Genomic DNA, 21401 nt, shown 5'->3' with positions numbered 1-21401 from the left:
CCGCAGTAGGTCAAAAATAATTAGGTCAAAAAAATGTGGTCAAATGGGCAGTAGGTCAAGTTTTTTAGGTCAAACAACCCATATCTATCCAACCCCAGTCAAACATAATAAAAGGTGTAGAAATAAAGGTGTAGAAACGTGTATCCTTGTGTCTGTGTCATTACTTGTGATAGCATGACTGCCTCACATAAGCAATATAGTTTACTTACTACTCAAACAAGACGAATACTGGAGAAAGAAAACTAAATTTATTTACTGAAGATAAGCAAAAACTAAGACAATAACCTTAATGAAACCAAACAAAAAATAGTTGAAAAAAACAAAACCCTTTCAGGCAGGAGCAGTAAAGTGTACAAGCATGAGCTGGGTGGATGAAAGCCTGAACAGTTCTTAAGTGAATTGGCAGAGGGGGGTTGGAATGGACACACACACTCCCCCCACCTATTTTGAAAGTGTACCTTAAAAGATGGAATAGAAAAGCAAAAAGAACGAGTGATGATGAGCAGGGAAGGGACTTCATGTTGAGCCTCTCCATTTTCGGTGCAGGTCCTTCCTGAGATCTTATCAAAATGAACCATTCAGCGAATGCTGGAGTTAGCTTTGAGAGAAAGTGGGAGCTTTGACAAAACTGCTACTAAGAAATAAGTTTAAAAATATGCAGATACCTTAACTAACAGATAGTCGCCCGGCCTTGCTCGACATGCGACTCCTGAGTGTTCATCCTCCACCTCGATGTCTGGGAAGATCACCTTCACGTTGCCATCGTTCCGGCCAGCAAGGTCTGAGAGCGAGCGTTTGCTAGGCTGAAGACAGGACAGGATTGTTAAAACTTCTGTCGACCTTTGTCGGTCTCCGCCCACATAAACAGACAGTTGTATACATCTAAAGCCCCTAAAAAGCAGTGAAGATGGAAAAACACGATTGGACAGCATATGGCAACCACCGAATCTTCCACTAATAGCAATGGGTTACCAGCAGCATGTGCTTACCATAATAACAACCGTCAACAATATGTGCAATTTACCATGAAGCAATACCTGGGGCCTCATTACGAGTTTGGAGGTCCGGGTCCGGGTTCCCTGAATGGGGAAATACTGGGCCATTCCGTCCTTAGAGGGCCCGGTATTTTCCCATTCAGGGAACCCGGACCTGATCCAACCCCATTCCCATTTGAGCCCCTATAGGGCTCAGTGGGAATGGGGAGCATGCTAACAACGGGCCCGTTAATGACAGGCCCGTTGTTAGCATGCTGGGCTGCTCGTGGGAACCACTCAGGATGTCTGGTAAAACCAGGCGTCCTGAGCGGGTCCCACGAGCGGACCTCGTAATGGGGCAGTAAGGGGTTAACGGCTCTGGCACCTTTACTGGCGCCGTTAACCCCTTACCGCCCTCCTCGTAATGAGGCCCCTGGTGAATTACCGTTGATCTATCAAGTTGCTGACAGTCATTTGACATTCCAGGTGAAGCAGGCTCAAGCAGATTTGCTTTGTGATTTCAATTAGCTCAGAACTAATACAACTCCATAAGTGAACACTGCAGGTAGTGTATCCTTTAAAATACCACAGAGGTGCACACACAGGCACACTTGGAGAGCAAGGTGAACATTTCATACACAAGTTCAAGCAAACACAAGTAGTACACAACACGTGCACACAAACACAGATACACACATGTACATGGAGAAGCAGTAACACAAATGTCCCTGTAGGTTGCAATATGCTTGTTATTATCAAAATACATAATGCACAGAAACTGGGCATGCTACTGACTTCTGAAAATCGAAGACTTCATAATGGTTTAACTCCATAAGCATTGCTGCACAGTTAGGTCCCGAGATAATAGGAAGGAAGTTGACAAAATCTCCCCTAATCTATCGCGATTTACACAATACTTTATTCTTAATGGAAACTTTACCTTTGTTACAGTATGCCAGACTTCGCTCTTTTCATATTTAGTCTGTTTGCTTGATTTCTCCTGAGGTTATTCACGGCTGGATTACTTGTCCAAAAAGGTAGAGTATTATCCTCTTTAACTCCTCTGATCTAATTCAGAACCATGAATAACCAAGAGTACAAACACTCTTAACGGAGACAAGCAGGAATTTCCTTAATGAAAAGCAATTTCACACTTTGTTCTCGTAGGTTTGATGAATGGGCTCACACATGGAATGATAGGTGCAAGAAGGAAAGCCCACCTGTTTTTACAGCCTTGTGCCCTAACATGGAAAGCTCAGAATACGGCCATGTAGTTATGGTTAAGTTGCTAAACTCATACGAAGAGCACTTTTACAGCGGTGTATAACTTCGCTCCCCCTGAACGAATCCTCACCAAACTTTGCAAAAAAAGGATATGGCTGGCTCTGAATTTTTTCGACAAGTTGGGCGAGGTTTCGTGCAGGTGGGAAAAAGTTATAGGGGTGGGTCCCGAAGATTTTATTTTCCCATAGACTGAATGGGGAAAAAACATGGCGCACGACTACAGCCCGAACGGCTGGACAGATTTCACCAAATTTGCGCCAGGAGCGGAGGCTTGTGTCAGAAAGAGTGCTTTTGTGTGTTTGGTTGAAATCAGACTTTTTTTTGTGCAAAACACTGAAATGCACGTCCCAAAAAATTATAGATATCTCAGTCTGCTCTGCGGACCCATTTCCCTGTTTGCTCCGCAAATATAAGTTTCATTGGATTGTGGTATGCATGCTGTCAGAGATGTTTGGACGTGGCCGGTGGTGGGCTGGAGGGAAACGTTTTGTGTGTCAACATTTTTGGGGAAGGCCGCCATGGTGTATCGGAGGACAGTACAGCGGCGGAAGGGTCTGGAAAATGTATTGTACGCATTGTGTTGGCAGCAATAAGGGAGGGAACGGCTGGGGGAGTGAGAAGTGGTTCATGTGACATATGTAGGCGAGTATTCTCTGTGGTGATTGGAGGCAGCTGTCGTAACGGTCCAATAGCTTCTGCAGCAACCTGTTTGCAGCAACCTCTTTTCGTGGTGAGTGGTGGCAGGTCAATTGCAGATGCAGAGAGAATTGCACATGATATAGGTTGGGTGAAAGTGCGGGTGGCTGTGCGCTGCGAATGGAATGCGGTAGTTGGGCTCATGGAGGCATGCATGGGTGATTAAAGGTGCAGTGGGTCTGTGGAAGGAGTGCACTATTGGGTGCATGGCCGAAGCATGTAGGCTGTAGGGCATGCACTCAAGAGTGTAGGGCTGCAACAAACCCACCACAGGAAGGCATGTTTGATTCTGCATCCGGTACAGGGTGGTGCTTGCATAGTGCGGTGTGTGCAGATTGGTTGCTGTAGAGTCAGTGTTGCAAACTGAATGTGGGTAGGATTGCAGTGACACAGTACTTTGTGAATGGCAGTGGGTATGCCCATAGTATGTGAATGAAAGTGCACATGGGTGCAGGAGAGAGTGTTTTGTTTGTACATTGTGATAACTATTTTAATTTGTTGCTGCATGGTGGAGCGCAGGTTGAGTAGGACTGCTGGTGGAAGTGGTGTGTATGTGGATGGTCGTAGTTGGTGACATGCATGGCCGCATTACATTGTTGTAGGTGTGTTCAAGGCCTATGCTGTGTGCAGATTTGTTGAAGTAGGCCCAAAGTTGTGAAAATGTTGTGCTTAATGTACTTTGTGAATGGCTGTGGGTAGGGGTGGTGGAGGATGTGGTATGTTTGTGCATTCTGATAAGTGAGACCTGTTTTCGTGATTGGCTGTTTTATGGTGTGGGGTGAGTTGGGGTGAAGTGCCGTTAACTACATATGGCACGTTTGTGCAAAATGTTAGCTGGCCACATGGCCATTATGTTAACTGTTGCAATTTGTTGCTGCACAGTGCCATGGTGGTGTACATGTTGGGTAGGAGTGTTGGTGGCAGTGGTGTGTATGTGGATTGTCGTAGTTGCTGATATGGAGACATGCATGAAGGCATTACGTAGCAGTGAGTGTGTTCAAGGCCTAGACTATTGGGTGCATGGCCGAAGGCTGTAGGCCAGAGGCCATGCCTTCAAGAGCCTAGGCCTTAAGGACACCCATGGCAGTAATGCATTTTTCAATCTGCATCATGTAGAATGTGGTGACATGTAAGGAATGGGTGTGAAGCACATTTCAGCCGTTATAGGCCACAGTTGCAAACAGATTGTGGGTAGGTTGGCAGTGGCACAATACTTTGTGAATGGTAGTGGGTACGCTCATAGTATGTGATTGAAAGGGCACAGGCATGCAGGAGAGCGTGTAATGTGTATACATTATGGTAACAGTTGTATGTAACGATGTGCATGTCCATTGTGGAGGTTGGTTAGGAGTGCTGGTGCCAGTGGTGCATATGTGCATAGTGGTAGGTGGTAATATGCTGACATGTATGGTTGTATTACAGTGGGGGGAATGTGTGCAAGGAGCACACCCACTGGAGCAATGCAGGTTTGGCAGTGTATGAGGCACAGGGTGGTGATCTTTGGAGAATGCGTGTGGAGCACATTGTCGACGTGCTACAGCAGCACAAGTGAGCTGCAAATTGTGTATTGTGCATTCTATGGTTGTGGTGATAGTTGGAACATGCTACAGTATTTGGTGTGCAGCAGGAGATGGTGCAGTGAGACGTTGTGTTGTGCGGCCACAGGGTGAATTGTGTACGTAATGTGAGTATGGAAGTGGGTATGGTTCAAGGGCAGTTTATATGTGGTTGGTTACTCTGCTGTGTGCAGATTTATTGAAGTAGGCCCAATGTTGTGAAGCTATTGTGCATAGGTTGGCAGTGACACAATAGCTTCTGAATGGCAGTGTGTAGGGGTGGTGCAGGCTGCGCTATGTTTGTGGCTTCTGCTAAGTGTGACACATTTTCGTGAATGGGTGTTTTATGGTGTGGGGGAGTTGGGGAGAAGTGTAGCTACGTATGTTACGTTTGTGCATAATGTTAGGTGCCCACATGGTCGCTTGCTTGGATGTATAGTGTTGTGGTGGGTGTGGAAAGGGTTGCAATGTTGTGTGCATGGCCAAAGGTGTGCTGGGTGCGTCTTAGGATGTTTGTGGATGCTGCAATCGTGCATTTTTTAGCAGAAATTTCTGGTGCAGGGGTTTTGCAATCAAACGGAACGTGTACTGAGAGTGTTAAACAGTAAATATGGAGTGGTGTATAGAAATGACAGTGTGCAATGTAGAGGTTTTGTATGTGATTGGTGCATGCATGTTTTGTGACCCAATGGGGGAGTGCAGCAAAAAAGTGACTGTGCAAAGGGAAGAAGTATTGTCTGAGCTGAGCTTTACAGGGCAGTGGCCCTCACTGTAGATGGGAAAGCGCACGTGCACATCCTCCCATTATGAGCAAGATGGAAAGGGAAATGGAATTGTGGGAAATAGGCAATTAGGAGTTTAGGCCGTGGTTAATAGGAAGGGGCGGGACTATTTCATCCCAATACTGTGTCATGAGGGTGGTCGAGATGGAGAGACGCGCAGTGCTTATCGCCAGTGATACCTTTGTGCGCCATCTGCACAGGTGTTGCGTGCAAAGAGGCGTTGCTTGTAATTTCGAGGGTTGGAAGGCGTGGACGCTTTCTGGGCCTGTCGGGGTGAATGCATTTTCAGCGGGATGGTTCGCCTTTGCAGATATGTGGCGTCCGTCACAAACGTGGTGCACTATGGAAGTGTACATTTGGGTTACATGTCGTGTGGACTATTAATCTGTCTCCTGAAGTGGTTGCTGACCGCAGTGATGTGTATTTTTCCTACTGCCAAGGTGGGTTTCTCATACATAACACCAAGAACTGTATGGGTCCATGACGGTGTAATTTGTCCCCAGCCAGAGGTCGGAAGGTGTGCTATAAACAGAATAATGCGTCAGTTTATGCAGACTCCTGGCATGTTCGCCACACCTCTATGAGATAATGAGGTCTCAAAATATGCAGTGGTTCCGTAGAAATGGCATTTTTTTTGCGCGCCATTGGCAATGCTGTTTTCTTTTACAGTGTGCAAGAAGCATTGACCTATTACGAAAAGGTAGTGAATTACGCAGTACTTTCAGGATTGCACGTGCCACATCCTGGGTGACTATGTGGATTTATGCGGATGGAGAAATCGTGCATACTTTCATTGAACTTTGTAGTGGACGTGCTTTGGAATGGCACGACATTTGTACTGTAAATGTGTAAAAGTACATTTCAAGTGTTGTACAGGAGTGACAGTGTTCGATGATGGCGGCTTGAATGAGATTGGTGGATGCATTTGTGGCTATTTACGTGTACCCCCAATGAAGTAGAGCTGCAGTGAAGATAGTGCAAAGGGAAGAAGGACTCCTCCAGCTTTACAGGTTTGCGGCCCACGCGCTTCTTTGGGAGGCGCACGTGTGAAAATCTCCCCTGTACACCACCTTGCCCAATTGCCATGGCAGTGTGGGGATTAGCCAATCAAGTAGTGTGGTTAACAGGAAGGGGAGGTGAAACGGTTGCACATTATACTCTGCGTACTGAGGGTGGCTGACATGGCGAAACGTATTGTGTTTACTGTAAGTGATCCCTTTGTCATAGATCTGCACAACTATGCCCTGCAAAGACACTTTGACAGCAATTTTGGTTTGGAATGAGTGGACGCATTGTGGAACGCTGTGTTTGAGTGCAATTTATTCGATATGCATGCACTTTGCAAACACTTTGCCATGTCGAGGTTATCGTCATTCATTACGGCGCCATGCATATGGGTTACCTGCCTTGCTTAGATTTATTCCGTAGACTGAGGAGGTTGCTGGATGTCGTGAGGACGTTTATTTCCACCGCCAAGGTGCTTTTCTCATCTATAAGACCGCAAAGAGTGTGGGCCACTGCTCATGGATGTTGTTTCGCGCCAGACGCAGGAAGGTGTTTCATCAACAGAAGCGTGTACACTTTTTTGTCCACTCGTGGAATGTTTTTCTGCAACAACGACCTCATAACTTGTGGAAATGCAGAGTTTTTCCAAGAAAATTGCATTTTGTTGTCACCCATTGGCAATACAGTTTTGTTTGCTCGTCTACATGATGCAGTGACGAGTTTTGTGAGCAGAAGAAAACACAAAACATACTAAAAACAGACAACAAAGGTGTTTCACTAGAAGCATCTAAACAACAAAAAAAAACAACTGATTCTTTTAAGAGTCGCCCCTTACCACAAACTCCCCCTGCCCAGGTTGCAAGTTATTCCCCCATGCCCGCACGCAGCATGAAAGCCACATGAAGGGATTTTGCGGGTGGTGGCCGCGAAAATGTAACTTTGGGGATTGTCCAATGAGTTGCTTAGGATGTGTGCGGCAATAGGAAGAGGGACTCCTGCTGCACTGGAGACCGCCCCTCGACGTACTTGGGGACCCGCACGTGCCACATTCGATGCTCCCCACCATGCTGGCCTATGAAAATGGGACTGTAGCGATTGTCCTATCACGTGGTGCTCAGGGTATGCATCAGAGGAAAGCGCGCCAATAGGCGCGGCCCTGGCGGTATTTGGAGAAAGGCACGTGCCACAATCTGCGCTGGTCAGCATGCTGGCCAATGGAAATGGGACTATGGCCTTTGGCCAATCAGGCGCTTTGGGTGTGCGTCACAGGAAAGGGAGGCATTCACTTTCAATATTACTTGGTGTACTAAGGCTGGCAAAGATGGCAAGACACACAGATTTTGTAGTGGGTGATGGCTTTGTGGAAGATCTGTGCGTGTATACCCTCCAAGAAGACATGTCTGGCAATTTTGGTTTGAAGGGAGTGGACGCTTTGTGGTGTAGTGTCGAATTTTGCTGTTTCTGCGGACTGCTTCTAGAATGTCGACGTGTGGCCTCTTCGTCAACTGTACATGTTGTGATTGTGCACTTTGGAGCCTTCTTTATAGGTTACATGCCTTGTTCCCGTGTGTTCCATAAACTGAAGATTATGATGAAAGCAGTGCGGCGCATTTTTCCTACTTCCAAGGTGCTTTTCTCATGTATACCCCCAAGAATAGTGTGGAAGTATTCCAATGATTCCTGTCGGAAGGGTGACTTAAGTGCTACTGGGATGTTCTACTGTGAGAATGAGAACATTGGTTTACGATACATAAACCTTTTCACGACAAATGGCATGTCTTTGTCGTACAGTGGCAATGAAATGTTGTTTCGCAATCTACAAACTGAACTGAAGAGCCTATTGTAAGAATGTGAGCTAACGTTGAAAAACAGACATTTACGTATCAAAACATCAAAAACAGTGTTTCTAGGGAAGTACCTTTAAAAAAAGCAAAAGAAAACCACAAAAGGTTCTTTTAAGAGCCACCACAACTAACGACGTCCGCTCCCCTGGTTCAAAGTCATTCCCCCACTCCTGCGTGCACCCAGCACAAAAAGCCAGCGAATATTGCGATAGTTGCAGGGTGGCACGTGTTACACACGCCCCTTTTGCAGATAACGCCCATAGAAATGGGCCTGCTGAGACTACGGGATTGGGCACCAACGTTTGTGGGTATGGTGTGTACGGACAGACTGTGCTACATGGTGTATTTGTGGACAGAAAGGCAAAGGGGGTGGCTATGGCAGTGTGTTTCACGAGGCACAGCGTGCAGGCTTTAGGGGATTCCGACATACATTGACAAAAAGTGAATGGAAAACACTGTGCAGTGGCTACTCTTTTTGCAATCTATGATGTGTAGTGCTATGGAGTAGCTACAATGAATTGCCTGATTTTGGCTTCTCTGTGTGACACTTTGGTGGCAAGCAATCATGCCGATATTATTGTTGTTGATTGTGCATGGAAAATGGCACAGCATGTTACACGAGTTTCAGTGCCGTTTGCGATGAAGGAGACACTTGCCCAGTTCATGTGTTTGTTTCTGATCTCTTGCATACGTTTTTACCGCATTCTGCAGCCACCGATGTGGGAGCGTCATTGTCTATTTGGTCTGTGAATGCAGACAGCACGGTACATTGCAAAGATGTGCACTTCTGCCTTTGTTCGACATGTGCCAATGACATACTTCGCCCTTGGGAATATGACGTTTCGCAGCACGAATACTTTTCATCACCTATAATGTTCATCTTAGTATTCCAGCAATCCGGATTTTTGTACACTCCATCAACATTGGTTTGGTTCCCTTCTTGAAAGTATTCAGATTTGTTTGCAGTTAGTGTTGCGCTGTGACTCTTGAAAACGCTCTGCAACACGTAAAATAACCCGTTTGTACAGCAACCCCCTTTCTAACCGATTCAACTACAGTGTTTACCACAGTGTGACGCGTCCAGCCCTGCATGTGTGCATTGGCATTCCGTTGTTGATCTGTGAAAGGTGCTTTCTTTATTTACCTTTTGTTCCTTTTCCAGTTCATTTTCATTTATTATGGTGTTGTCACACACGCCACAGAAGGAACGACAGCAACAGTTCGGTACAGAAGGGGCAGCACCTACCTGGATACTATAGGGGACATGCCGGGAGACAGAATTCACGTACATAGGCGCCAGTCATTGTAATGCTCCTATAAGGACCGGTCCCACGCAGTTTGAAGTACCTTCCTTTTGTACAGTAGCGCGTTCCAGTACATGCACAATACAATGCCCTTTGCTGGGTAAGGGCCTGTAGTGCGGCACATGGTTTGTTAAGGTTGTTTTACAGCTCCGCTGCCCTAGAGGAGTGCCCCTCTTGTTGCCCGCAGCAGATGTGGGAAATGCTGTAAATGCAAGTAGGCTACGTAATTGTTGCAAGGGCGGTAGCCTGCCCACTGATCCCCTGTGCTTTCATTTCAGTTGTCGTGACATGCAGTCTACAAACTTTATGCTACGCCATTAGTGTTAGGGGTAGTATTCACGGAAATGCATACATTGTGGAATACAAGAATGTTTACAAAAACGGGAATCACAGCTTCATTACGTGCAGCAGGAAGCCATTTATTGTGTGCGACCCATGCAGCTACAGTGCTTTTCTAACCACCGCTAAGGTTGTTCGCACTCTGCATATTCTGCTGTTTCCTTATTTGCTTTTACATGCACTAATATGTGCGTGAGGAAGGTGCAACAGCTTTGCTATTTTGCAGACTTAGTACAAACTGTCCCACCTGCAGGAACATGTTTTTTTTTTTTAACTGTACGACCGGCAGGCAACCTCTTCATGCTTTCCGTCACACTGCTGAGTGCACACACAATGTATCTGTTTCACAGGTCATGGAAAGGCAAGCAGCAGATAAATCAAAGTAATGCAACATTTACCACACCCACGTGACACTGCAGGTTGCCGTTCCTTGGTTACCAGTGGCCGTTATACAGTCAGGAGTACTTTAGCCACACATTGGTAGGTTTGCAGTGCCACCCACAAAGTCGGTAGCAGTACTTTAAATGCGGTACCCTACTGCATGAATCCTTAAGGGTAGCGACAGGAACGGTGGTAACAGCATACAGTGGATGACCTATGCATGGGTCTAGTTGTGGAACGGAAACACGTGCTTTTCCACCACTACTTACAAGTGCATTCGAAGATACGGACATGCGGCCACAAATGGAGTCCTACTGATAGGTGCAGTGTGATTGCACATATGACAAACAGGTGCAGTGTCCCTAGGAAACGTCCATATTGCTCATCTGTAGTTATCTGCACCAGTAGTGTGCGGTACAGATTTATCATGCACTGTTAACAAAAAAAGAGAGCCTCCTGACACACTAAACAACATTTACTATGTACATCTGTAATTGGTACGATACACCAACTCTATTCGGAAAAGTAAGGGGTATCGCAAATGGATAAATACACCAGACAATTTGCCCTTTCCACACGTTTATCATGAAGGCAGGCAAGGAAACAGTAACAAACCGTTGTTAACAGGACGTTATGGTTATGTTGCCATACCAAATACCTATCCTCTTTACAGAACACGGTATGCTAAAGCAACGTTCTGCTTAAAGAACCCTACTAAAAACCTATGAAATTCACTAACAAAATGAAAACGTTGTTACAGGGACTTCATGGTTACAGGTAAAACAAAAAAAAAGAAATTTGTTACGGTAAGCTAGGCAACCATAACCCGTGCCACCAGTGTGCACTGCAAGGACTAATACACATGACATGAAAGATGCCATCACAAATCTCATTCATGACATCACTCATGACATCACATGTGTGGCTCCCTCTGTTTAGGTCACTACCCTAAGTAGGGCAGATGCTTTTCTTCACTAACAGTCAGAAACAAACAATTTAAAAGGTTCCATATTTGTGTACGGTACCCTTCTCATAGCTTCTTACACACCTTTCCTTATGGTTCACTCACATTATATGATACATATAGGGGAAGAGGAAAGCGTAAGACACAGCACTGGTTTCTGTGCATAAAGATAATCAGTTATGTTATGAACAGTTTCTGGTAATACTGCTCCTTTTTAGCTTACTTGTATATGGTTATGTTTGTATGCATTATGCTGTCTTTATGGTTTCTGTGCAGTAGTGCAAATATGTAGTTATAAAGGCAATAGTAGCTACTTCTTACATGTTTTACAGTCCCCGACACTCTAAAACTAATGCATTCATGATTTCACTATGTAACATGGAAAGATTTTGAAGGTTACACTTCCATGAGGCATGGTGCAGACAATGGCTACGTTTGCACATGAGTTATTTCATGTACAGTGTAGAAGTGTGTAATAGTATGGTGTGTATAACAATGCATTCCTCCATGACATACTTCTCTCATGATAGTTCTTCCAATAGTCATAGTTTTCTGCCATCATTACAATAACAATCCCTTGAGGAGGATTCCTATTAAAAGTAAATGCACATGTGATATCATGAATGAGATTTGTGATGGCATCTTTCATGTCATGGGTGTTAGTCCATGCAGTTCACACTGGTGGCACGAGTTATGGTTGCTTAGCTTACCATAAATGTCGAATTTTGGTGGGTTTTCGGTTTTACCTGTAACCATAATGTCGAAATCGAAATAATATTATACCTCCTATCGCATTGTTTGAATGTATGTTGGCCTACGCCAAGTTGTCTAAAAACATTGTGTAAATAGATTCCGCGGCAAGGTCTTGACCTTAATGTATTGTGTAAATCGCCATCTTGGATTTAGCCGCCATTTTAGGTTCTCTTGTAGTGTGGAAGTGACCCTGAACAACAAAATGGAGGCCGAATGACATTTCGAGTGGGATTCTGGCCGTTGTGACTTCCGCACACATGAATAAGTAATATGCCTGCAGGCCACTTGTTGGGGTCGCGAACTGAGACCTTGTCCTATCCCTGACCTATGTGTAAATGAACAACTGTATCAGCAAAACTGATCGAAATGCATACATTATGGGATTGAGCTGGCAACGAACTCTAGGCCTGGTTCTAAGAATGGTTAACCCGCGAGCGGTTTGGCCAGAGCTGGATAAAAAGTATAAAAACCTGAGTATCCCAATGTACGGTCTCTCACACTAACACGGCGAACTACCGTTGATAGTCCGTTCTGTTACTCTGAGGGCCGAATAGCTATCCGTTTGTCAATTGACTTTTGGTAATTGTTGTATCTTTTGAATAAAGCGCTTTGTATGTTCTTTGTAACCTGTGTTGGTGTGTTTCCTTTGGGCTTCCCGGCCTCATATCAATTTCTCTGTTTCCACAGTTGGCGCCCGAATAGGGACCCTCAAGATTGATGCCGGATCATTGAAGGTTGACGCAGACTATCGAACCGGGATTGGACGGTGTGATTCTGCGGGCCCGACCGATCGAGACGCGATACCTCGGCAGCGCTGCACGATCCGATCCTTGGACGATAGTCATGTGGTCTGATACGGCATCTTGACGAGGGTCCAATTTTGAGGCGGGCAGATTTGCCGAAACCACCAAACACAAGGTAAAATTCGTTAGGTAAGTTCTTTGGTAAACCGTACGGTCCTCCTTAGGTTTGGTCAGGTGCAGTCGTGACCCGGCTCTTAATTTAACCCTGACAATTTGAATTTGGCGTATTGTATCTGCAGACACAATTATTGAACCAGGTAACACCAATTTTTTGTGAAATGCCTGGGAAATTGTCTAGCTGTTTTAGGGCTCGTTCCGCAGCGATCGACAATCCTTGGAATTTAGCCGCCCGGCACCACAGGAGGGGTCGCCGGCGTGTACTATGTACTGTAAGTATGGCATTGGAAGTATAGTATTTAATGAAATTTGGCACAGACAGAGCAAACATGCCTCCGAATTTCAGTGGCCAATCAATGGTAGTTTCGAGATCCCCCGTATTGAATACTTAGAATCAATCTTGTTAAAGAAAAAGGCTAGACCATCAGTCTTTGATGTGTTACATAATTGGAAGAAAGAAGCATTACAGCAGCTTAAAAGTAGGGATAAACATGCACATCGTCATAAAACAAACGCTGAAAAAGAATTATTATATGATAAAGAAAAGCGGTCAGAATCAGTTAAAAATATGGATAGAGCCTTTTCCCTCGGGATCCAGAAAATGTACCCCTCTAAAGATTTCCATGTTTCTGAAGAATTTATTGAGAAGTTATTAAATGAACGCAGGCCTGATGCCTCAGCGCCACCTCCGTATGCTCCTATTTTGGGCGCTCTGCCCATTCCTGCTGTTGCTCCTGTTGTTATTCCTGTTCCCCCTATACAACCTATTGTTCCTAGTCCTTTGGTTGTTGTTCCTCCGCCTATCGCACCGCCCCTTCCCCCTGCACCGATAGTTGCACCTTCGTTAAATTTACCTATACCTCCGCTCCCGAGTGGCCCCGTATTGGCCGAAGTCGATCCAGGTGCAGGATCAAAGATTGTGACTCGTAGTACTGTTTCTGCAGATAAGAAACAGGAATTGTTTGCATGGGCTAAGCATTGCATGGAGAAAGGTGATCAAGTTAATGTTTTTTCCACATTATCTAATTTGAATAGTTTTCCCAAGAAAAATGTTTTTATCGAAGGGCTGGGGACTCATTTGTGTGTGATGTGGGGTAGATTACAAAATTTGAATCCCCCACAAAGGGGTGAGAGATCTGAATACTTTGGCACTTTCGAGGGACACGGAGCAGAAAGTATATGGACATGTTGAAAAATTGTTTGAGTTTAGGAAAGACTTCGAAAAATCACGAGATGAGGATGATGAAGACGATAGAATATATGTACAGAAACAGTTCCTTCCGTGCTGTAGATCGGCACCTGAGGAAGTACGAATTTGTACTAAAGATGCAGTTCGATGGATCTCGGATTCATCGATACCGCCAGACGAAGTGTATGACACGTATAGTCAGTATACAGTAGAAATGCAAAGAAAGGTAATTCAGGTGATGGTACAGCACCTGCAAGAGGAATGTGTAAGGAAGAGGGTTAGTTGCCCCATAGAATTATTGGGGATTTGTAAAAGGGCTTTATCGCCCGACACTTCTACAGCTGCCCTAGCGCTTGACCTGGCTCTATTGCTTAGTAGGCGGCCGCAGGTACCTATATCTCAGTTGCCTACGAGAGAGGTTCCTCCGACCTTTGTCCCAAAAGTTGAGGTCCCCGCCAACCCTGGGACTGGTGCCCCCGCTGTGGATATCCCTGCACATTATGTATCGCAATTTGTTCACGTCCCGTTTTCAGGACAGGAAGTGAGCACAATTAGACAATCAGTTCCCGATATTAGGAAAAACCCGACTGGGTTTTACAAAGAAATAGAGTCCGTTTTACAGTCCTCTGTGTTCACCTTGAGTGACATTGACTTGTTATTCCCTGTACTCCTACCCGTAGATGTATGGAAACAGGTTCGGACAATAGATGATGTGCCGGGGTTGGGAGATAAGTGGGCAAATATGATTAGAATTGATGGAGAAAGACTAGCTGGTGAGAAACCACCACAGGTAATACTTACTTTACCTGATAGGATTGTCGCTAAACTAAAAACTATAATACCAGAAAAAAGGATTATTTGGGACAAGCTTATGGCCTGTGTCCAAGGGAAAACTGAAGGCGCCACCAAATTATTTAATAGATTCTAGCAGGTATTTTCTGACTTCAGTGGACAGGATTTAGGTACAGAGTCGGGGAAAAGGTTGTTCATGGACAAATTTGTACGTGGATTGTTACCTGACATCCAGTCACAGATTATGTCCTCTGAGAATGCTTGGCAGGCAAAATCTCAATCTGAGGTTTTGCACATGGCTCAGTATTATAAGAATCGTGTTAATAATGAGAAGGAAAAAATTGAAAAGAGAAAGGGAGATTTGAAAACCAAAGTATTATTACAACAAATTGTTAGAAACCCCAGAGGAGGTACGACACAGACTAGAGGTCAATACGTTCCAAAAGGAAATGCTCCTCTGAGTCCTGTGAATATTAATCAATGTGCTTATTGCCGCCAGGAAGGTCATTGGCGAGCACAGTGCCCTGTCCTTCGCCAGAGGTCAAGCAGTGCGTTTGGGGGTATGGGTAGACGACCTAGGGGCCGCCCTGGAGCAGGGGGGCCTGATAGAGGTCAGCTTTTACAAGATTCTCAGCAACCTTTTTCACGGGAAAATCAGACCTCGAGTATGGACTCGAGGAACATATTTGATCACCCTTCTGCTGCCTACCTTTCTGAAGAGCTTCCTTCTGACGAGGCTCTATTTCATTAGGATTGCCCGAAGCAGGGTTTGGAACCTTCACCTATTCCCGTTAATCAGAAAGGCCCCTACGTTGAATTATTAGTAGGGAATAGGAAACACCAGTTTTTGATTGACACTGGAGCCCAGAAGTGCTCCATTGATCATTCTCGGGTTCCAAACATCCCACTGTCAGGGCAAACAAATGTTTCCGTAGGGTTTTCTGGGGTACCAACTGTCTGTCCGGTTTCTGCGCCGGTATCCGTTTCTTTGGGTCCCTTCACGGACCATTGTCCTTTTCTTGTCACTTCGAACAGTGGAGAGAATTTGCTCGGGTTGAATTTGTTAAAGAAATTGAACGCAGTAATTCATTGTTCTTCGGATGGTGTACGGCTAACGGTTTCACCACAGCAACTTCCTAATTCTCAGTTCTTGATTCGACCTTTACCTCCCGAGTTCAGCATTGTCCCGAAATGTTTGTGGGCGGTGGACGACAATGATGTTGGAGTGTTACAGATTGAGCCCGTTAAAATAGTTCTGAAACATGGGGTGAAACTGCCACGCATCCCGCAGTATAAAATATCAGTCGAAGGCGAACGTGCTTTGAAATGCATTGTCTCCGATTTTGTACATCGTGGGGTGATCGAGGAGATTACAGGTAGTTTGTGTAACAGTCCGATCTTGCCCGTATATAAGAAAGGCGACAATGCAATTCCATACCGGTTTATAATTGATCTTCGTGCTATTAACCGAGTGGTCGCCCCACAATTTCCTATTGTACCCGATGTGACGACGATATTGACAATGATCCCTGCTACGTCTATGCACTTCAGCGTTGTGGATTTAAAAAACGCTTTCTTTAGTATCCCTATACATAAAGAAAGCAGATATCTGTTTGCGTTCACCTTGGGGGGACGCTCATTGACATTTACAAGGGCACCTCAAGGGTGTACTGAAAGTCCCAGTATTTATAGTAGAGCTTTGAAAGAGCAGCTCGTCACCCTTGAATTGCCACCTACTTGCACGCTGCTTCAATATGTTGATGATTTGCTTTTGGCTGCAGATTCTGAGAATGCCTGTAAAGAAGGCACTATACTGTTGCTTGTTCATCTAGCTAAAAATGGTCACAAAGCTTTGCTTAAAAAATTTCAATATTGTTGTCAGGAGGTTGCCTATTCAGGCTACCTCCTGTCAAAGGAGGGGAGAAGATTGACACCTGAAAGAATAAAACACATTTCTGGCATGTCTGTTCTAAATACACAGAAGGAAGTCAGAGCCCTGATAGGTATGGCTTCTTACTGTAGGTTGCGGATCCCGAATTTCGCACTAGTGATAAAACCGATGTTGGCTTTGACGAAGAAGGGCATTTCTCTGCCACTGCCATGGGAATCGGAACATCAACGATAATTTGAGCTTCTCAAAACCGCGCTATGTTCGGCACCGGTTCTGGGTACTCCAAATTTTGACAAGGCCTTTGTGTTGTTTGTGCATGAACGTGATGGATGTGCTTTGGCTGTGTTAACACAGGAACACGGAGGGAAGAATAGGCCGTGCGGCTACTACTCCTCCGCCCTTGATCCTGTCGCATGCGCTTTGCCAAGATGTTTGCGCGCTGTCGCTGCTGCTGCCGCGTCTGTAAAACAGAGTGAGGGAATGGTCCTAGGCCATGATTTGATTTTGATGGTACCTCACTCTGTTGATATTCTATTGAACAAAACCCAAACGCAACACCTCACCTCAGCACGGTTAACAAGTTATGAACTAATTCTGTTTGCCCCTCACATCCAAATTAAGAGGTGTTGTGTTTACTTAATCCGGCTGAACTCTTACCTTTTTACGGCAAAACACTGTTTGCGGTGACGAAGAATTACATGACTGCCTGTATACCACTGAACAAGAAACAAAGAGCAGGATAGATCTCATAGATACTCCTTTGGACAATGCAGAAGGGGAGCTGTTTTGCGATGGCTCCTGCTTCAAACTTTCGAATGGTACATCTACAGCTGCTTATGCAGTTACTACATTGAGAAAAGTTGTCGAAACTAAGAGAATTTCGCATAACTCTGCGCAGGCCGCAGAGATTATAGCGTTGACCCGAGCTTGTGAACTTTCCCAAGGGCGAAGAGTAAATATATATACTGATAGTCAGTACGCATTTGGGGTGGCTCACAACTTTGGAAAGCTTTGGTCGGAAAGAGGGTACCTGACCTCACATGGGACCAAGATCCAGCATGGCCCCTTGATAGTGCAATTACTTTCGGCACTCTCACTCCCTAAACAGTTAGCGATCATGAAATGTGCAGCACATCGCAAGGTCATAGATGATGTGGGCAAAGGGAACGCTTTTGCGGATCTGATAGCCAGACAAACGGCCACAGACCTTAGCACGGACATGTATGCCTCGAGGGAAATGAGAGATGCTTGCATAATGGATGAAGGTATTGGGTCTGTGCGAGATATTCAAACTGATGCCACAATAGAAGAATCTAAAAAGTGGGCTGAAGGAATGGGGAAGCTGGATGACGAAGGGTGTTGGGTGGATACATCCGAAGGGAAATGGTTGCTTCCTGATTCTTATGTATTGGCAATGGTTACGATGGCACACGGTCCTACGCATGTGTGTGCCCAGCAGATTACGAAAATGTTAGAACAAGTTTGGGTAAATGACAAGATTCTGGACACTGCAAAGAGGCACGTCCAGAACTGTATGATCTGCCTACAGCACAATGTGGGTAAGGGGACAGCGACTCCAAGGGGAAGCTTTGGGCCCCCTTCTGTTCCCTTTGAGGTCAACCACTTTAATTTTATTGAGATGGAACGATGTAATAATCTAAAATATGTTCTTGTAATTATTTGTGCCTTCAGTAAATGGGTCGAGGCTTTCCCCGTCAAAGATGCTACCGCCATGACCACTGCAAAGATTATGGTAAAAGAATTCTTTCCTCGATTTGGGCTCCCGAGGATAATCTGGTCGGATAATGGTCCTCACTTTATCGCAGCAGTAATTTTGCAAATATGTGCAGCCCTATGTATTGAGAAACGATTTCATTCAGCTAGGCATCCTCAAAGTGCTGGGTTGGTGGAAAGACACAACGGTATTTTAAAGACTAAACTTGCAAAAACATGTGCTGATACCAAACTAAAATGGCCAGATGCTTTGCCTATTGTGTTATTAGCTATGCGTACCACACCTCAGACTAGAACTGGGCTTTCTCCATTTGAAGTAGTGATGGGGAGACCAGCTAACATTTGGGGTCTCACGAAACCTAAAGCTCTGAGAGAGGTGGAAAATGTATTGCTTGTAGACTACTGTAACCAGTTAACTAAAAACCTGTATTTCATTTATCACCAGGTGCACTCTGCTTTACCTGTACGGTTCACGGGCCCAGGACACAATATACAGCCTGGAAGTTGGGTCCTCGTGAAGGCCTACGAGAGGTCTTCCTGTCTCGCGCCTCGCTGGCGGGGACCCCATCAGGTGTTATTGGTCACCAGGACAGCAGTGCGGGTGGCTGGAAAGAAGAACTGGATTCACGCGACGCACGTCAATAAACTTCCTCACCCGCTGCCACACGCTACAGAAGAAGCAGAACCCCTCGCTGACGCTACAGTCTCTGATCTTGGAGTAGCAAACAGCGCTGTGAGTGCGTCGGAGAAGTTCTCTGAGCCTGAGGAGCTTGGGGAATAGTCAATTTCGTCTCCGCACTCTCTTGAAAAATCACTTCCGGAAAACACTGTTTCGAGCTCTGCGACTTCCGTCGCCACCGACACGTCGCTTCCCTCAGGAAGTGACGATACTTTGCTTCCGGACCAGACAATTTTGGGTACCATCAGGTACAACCTTCGACCAAGGAAATAGAACTACGGCACGAGTTTCGTGCATCTGGAAAAAGGAAGTGATTGGAAGATTGTCTTGTTATGAGAAAGTTTTGTTGAACGAAAGGGATTCTGCTGGTTAGGGTTGGGAAGGACTAAGAAATCACGCGACCGTAGTGTCGCCAGCAACGAACATTGGGGCCGTCGAATGAGAAATTACGATGCCTGCCACCTTCACCGCTGCTCCCCGCACTGGTCTTGTAAATAAGGGGGTGACCAAATCGAACAATGAACAATGTGCCTGGGCCCCGAAAACGTACTGTTGTGTGTTGATAATGATTATTGTTATTTTTGCAACTGCTGCTGTAGGACTTTGGTATTTTGAAGAAATCTATCCTTTGAAGCCTTTATTACCGACCGAGATTGTACCAACTGTTTTGACTCCCTCTGTACACCTTCACACTCTGTCTCCTAGAGACTCCCAACATAGACAAAAGTATCATAATAACACTCTGATGATAGTAATGAATGCTACTCATGCCATTTTTAATAAGAGTAATTGTTGGATTTGTACTCATTTACCGCAACATGGGAACAAGGGACTGGGATGGTATATACATCCTCTACCTTTAACGACTGCTTGCTATGCCTCTCTTAGAGCACTATTCTTTGGCCGATGGAATGATAGCATCTCAGGGAACTTTGATGGAACTAATTTAAATGATTTCGAGAAACGTGAATTGACCCCCCTGGGATGCTCGCTTTTTCGCAAATAGAAGTAAACCTAACGTCGCTTCTATTAGGCCGTCTGACAAACTATCTCTTCCTTGTCAAACTCTGATTTCCTTTAAAATGGCTCCGATAGGCAATAAGGACGCTGTACCTCCTTCTTATTCTATAAATCACATTCCTGACTCAGTTCCCTTCTGTGTACAGAGAAATGGCACTAGGCCAATGGGAGATTTTGAAGCTTGTAAAAAAGTTGTAAATTTGACTGGGGAAAACAGGCCTCTGTATGTAGGGGGGCCTGTTTATTTTGTTTGTGGTAGTTTAGCATTTCCCTGGTTGCCCAAGGATTGGCAGGAAACCTTTTATTTAGGAATATTGTTACCCGGGGTATATGTAGCAAGTACATTAGAGATTTCTAAGGCTCGCCCGCGGCGAGACGACAACGGAGATACCCCTGGGCAAGTATTGGGGGACATAGCGAAATCAGTTGTGCCCTTTTGGGGACAAATAGCAAACTCAGTTCTGAAGTCCATATCCCTGAAGGAGACTGGAACCTTAGTACTTGGTTCTGGGATTCTTTGCGATCTTGGGGTTGGAAGGTGCTTTCCGTTATTCTGGTTATTTTAGGGATTCTGTTATTCCTTTGTTGCTCTTTTCAATGCCTCCCAAGTATGTGTGGAATGATAGGGGGGTGTTGTGCTCAAGCAGTGAGCGCAATAGGGCATAAAATATATACCCCAGATACAGCATCTAAAGAATTCATGCTACAAGAGGTTTTTATGAACTACCTTATGGCTATAGACATTACAGACAATGATGCGGAATCTATGGATGATAACACATGGAGTTATTTTCAAAAGTATTAGGAATGATGTTTAGCACTTGGCATAGGCCAAAAGGAGGGTCTGTCGAAATCGAAATAATATTATACCTCCTATCGCATTGTTTGAATGTATGTTGGCCTACGCCAAGTTGTCTAAAAACATCGTGTAAATAGATTCCGCGGCAAGGTCTTGACCTTAATGTATTGTGTAAATCGCCATCTTGGATTTAGCCGCCATTTTAGGTTCTCTTGTAGTGTGGAAGTCACCCTGAACAACAAAATGGAGGCCGAATGACATTTCGAGTGGGATTCTGGCCGTTGTGACCTCCGCACACATGAATAAGTAATATGCCTGCAAGCCACTTGTTGGGGTCGCGAACTGAGACCTTGTCCTATCCCTGACCTATGTGTAAATGAACAACTGTATCAGCGAAACTGATCGAAATGCATACATTATGGGATTGACCTGGCAACGAACTCTAGGCCTGGTTCTAAGAATGGTTAACCCGCGAGGGGGTTGGCCAGAGCTGGA

The 21401-nt window shown here is 45.2% G+C and overlaps 1 protein-coding gene across 3 annotated transcripts in view; it reads right to left on the bottom strand.

The window, feature by feature from the left end:
- The window catches only part of CDK5RAP1 (CDK5 regulatory subunit associated protein 1), a 741070-nt gene that overhangs the window by 24440 nt on the left and 695229 nt on the right, over positions 1-21401 (bottom strand). For all 3 annotated transcript variants that reach the window (XM_069652401.1, XM_069652403.1, XM_069652404.1), the window contains one exon: positions 666-803. In XM_069652401.1, coding sequence (XP_069508502.1) covers positions 666-803 — 138 coding nt within the window. The remainder of the gene's footprint in view (positions 1-665; positions 804-21401) is intronic.

The sequence above is a fragment of the Ambystoma mexicanum genome, chromosome 3p, assembly GCF_040938575.1.
Source record: "Ambystoma mexicanum isolate Mex_15411 chromosome 3p, UKY_AmexF1_1, whole genome shotgun sequence".
NCBI classification, from domain to species: domain Eukaryota; kingdom Metazoa; phylum Chordata; class Amphibia; order Caudata; family Ambystomatidae; genus Ambystoma; species Ambystoma mexicanum.
This window is presented reverse-complemented; position numbering and strand designations above follow the sequence as displayed.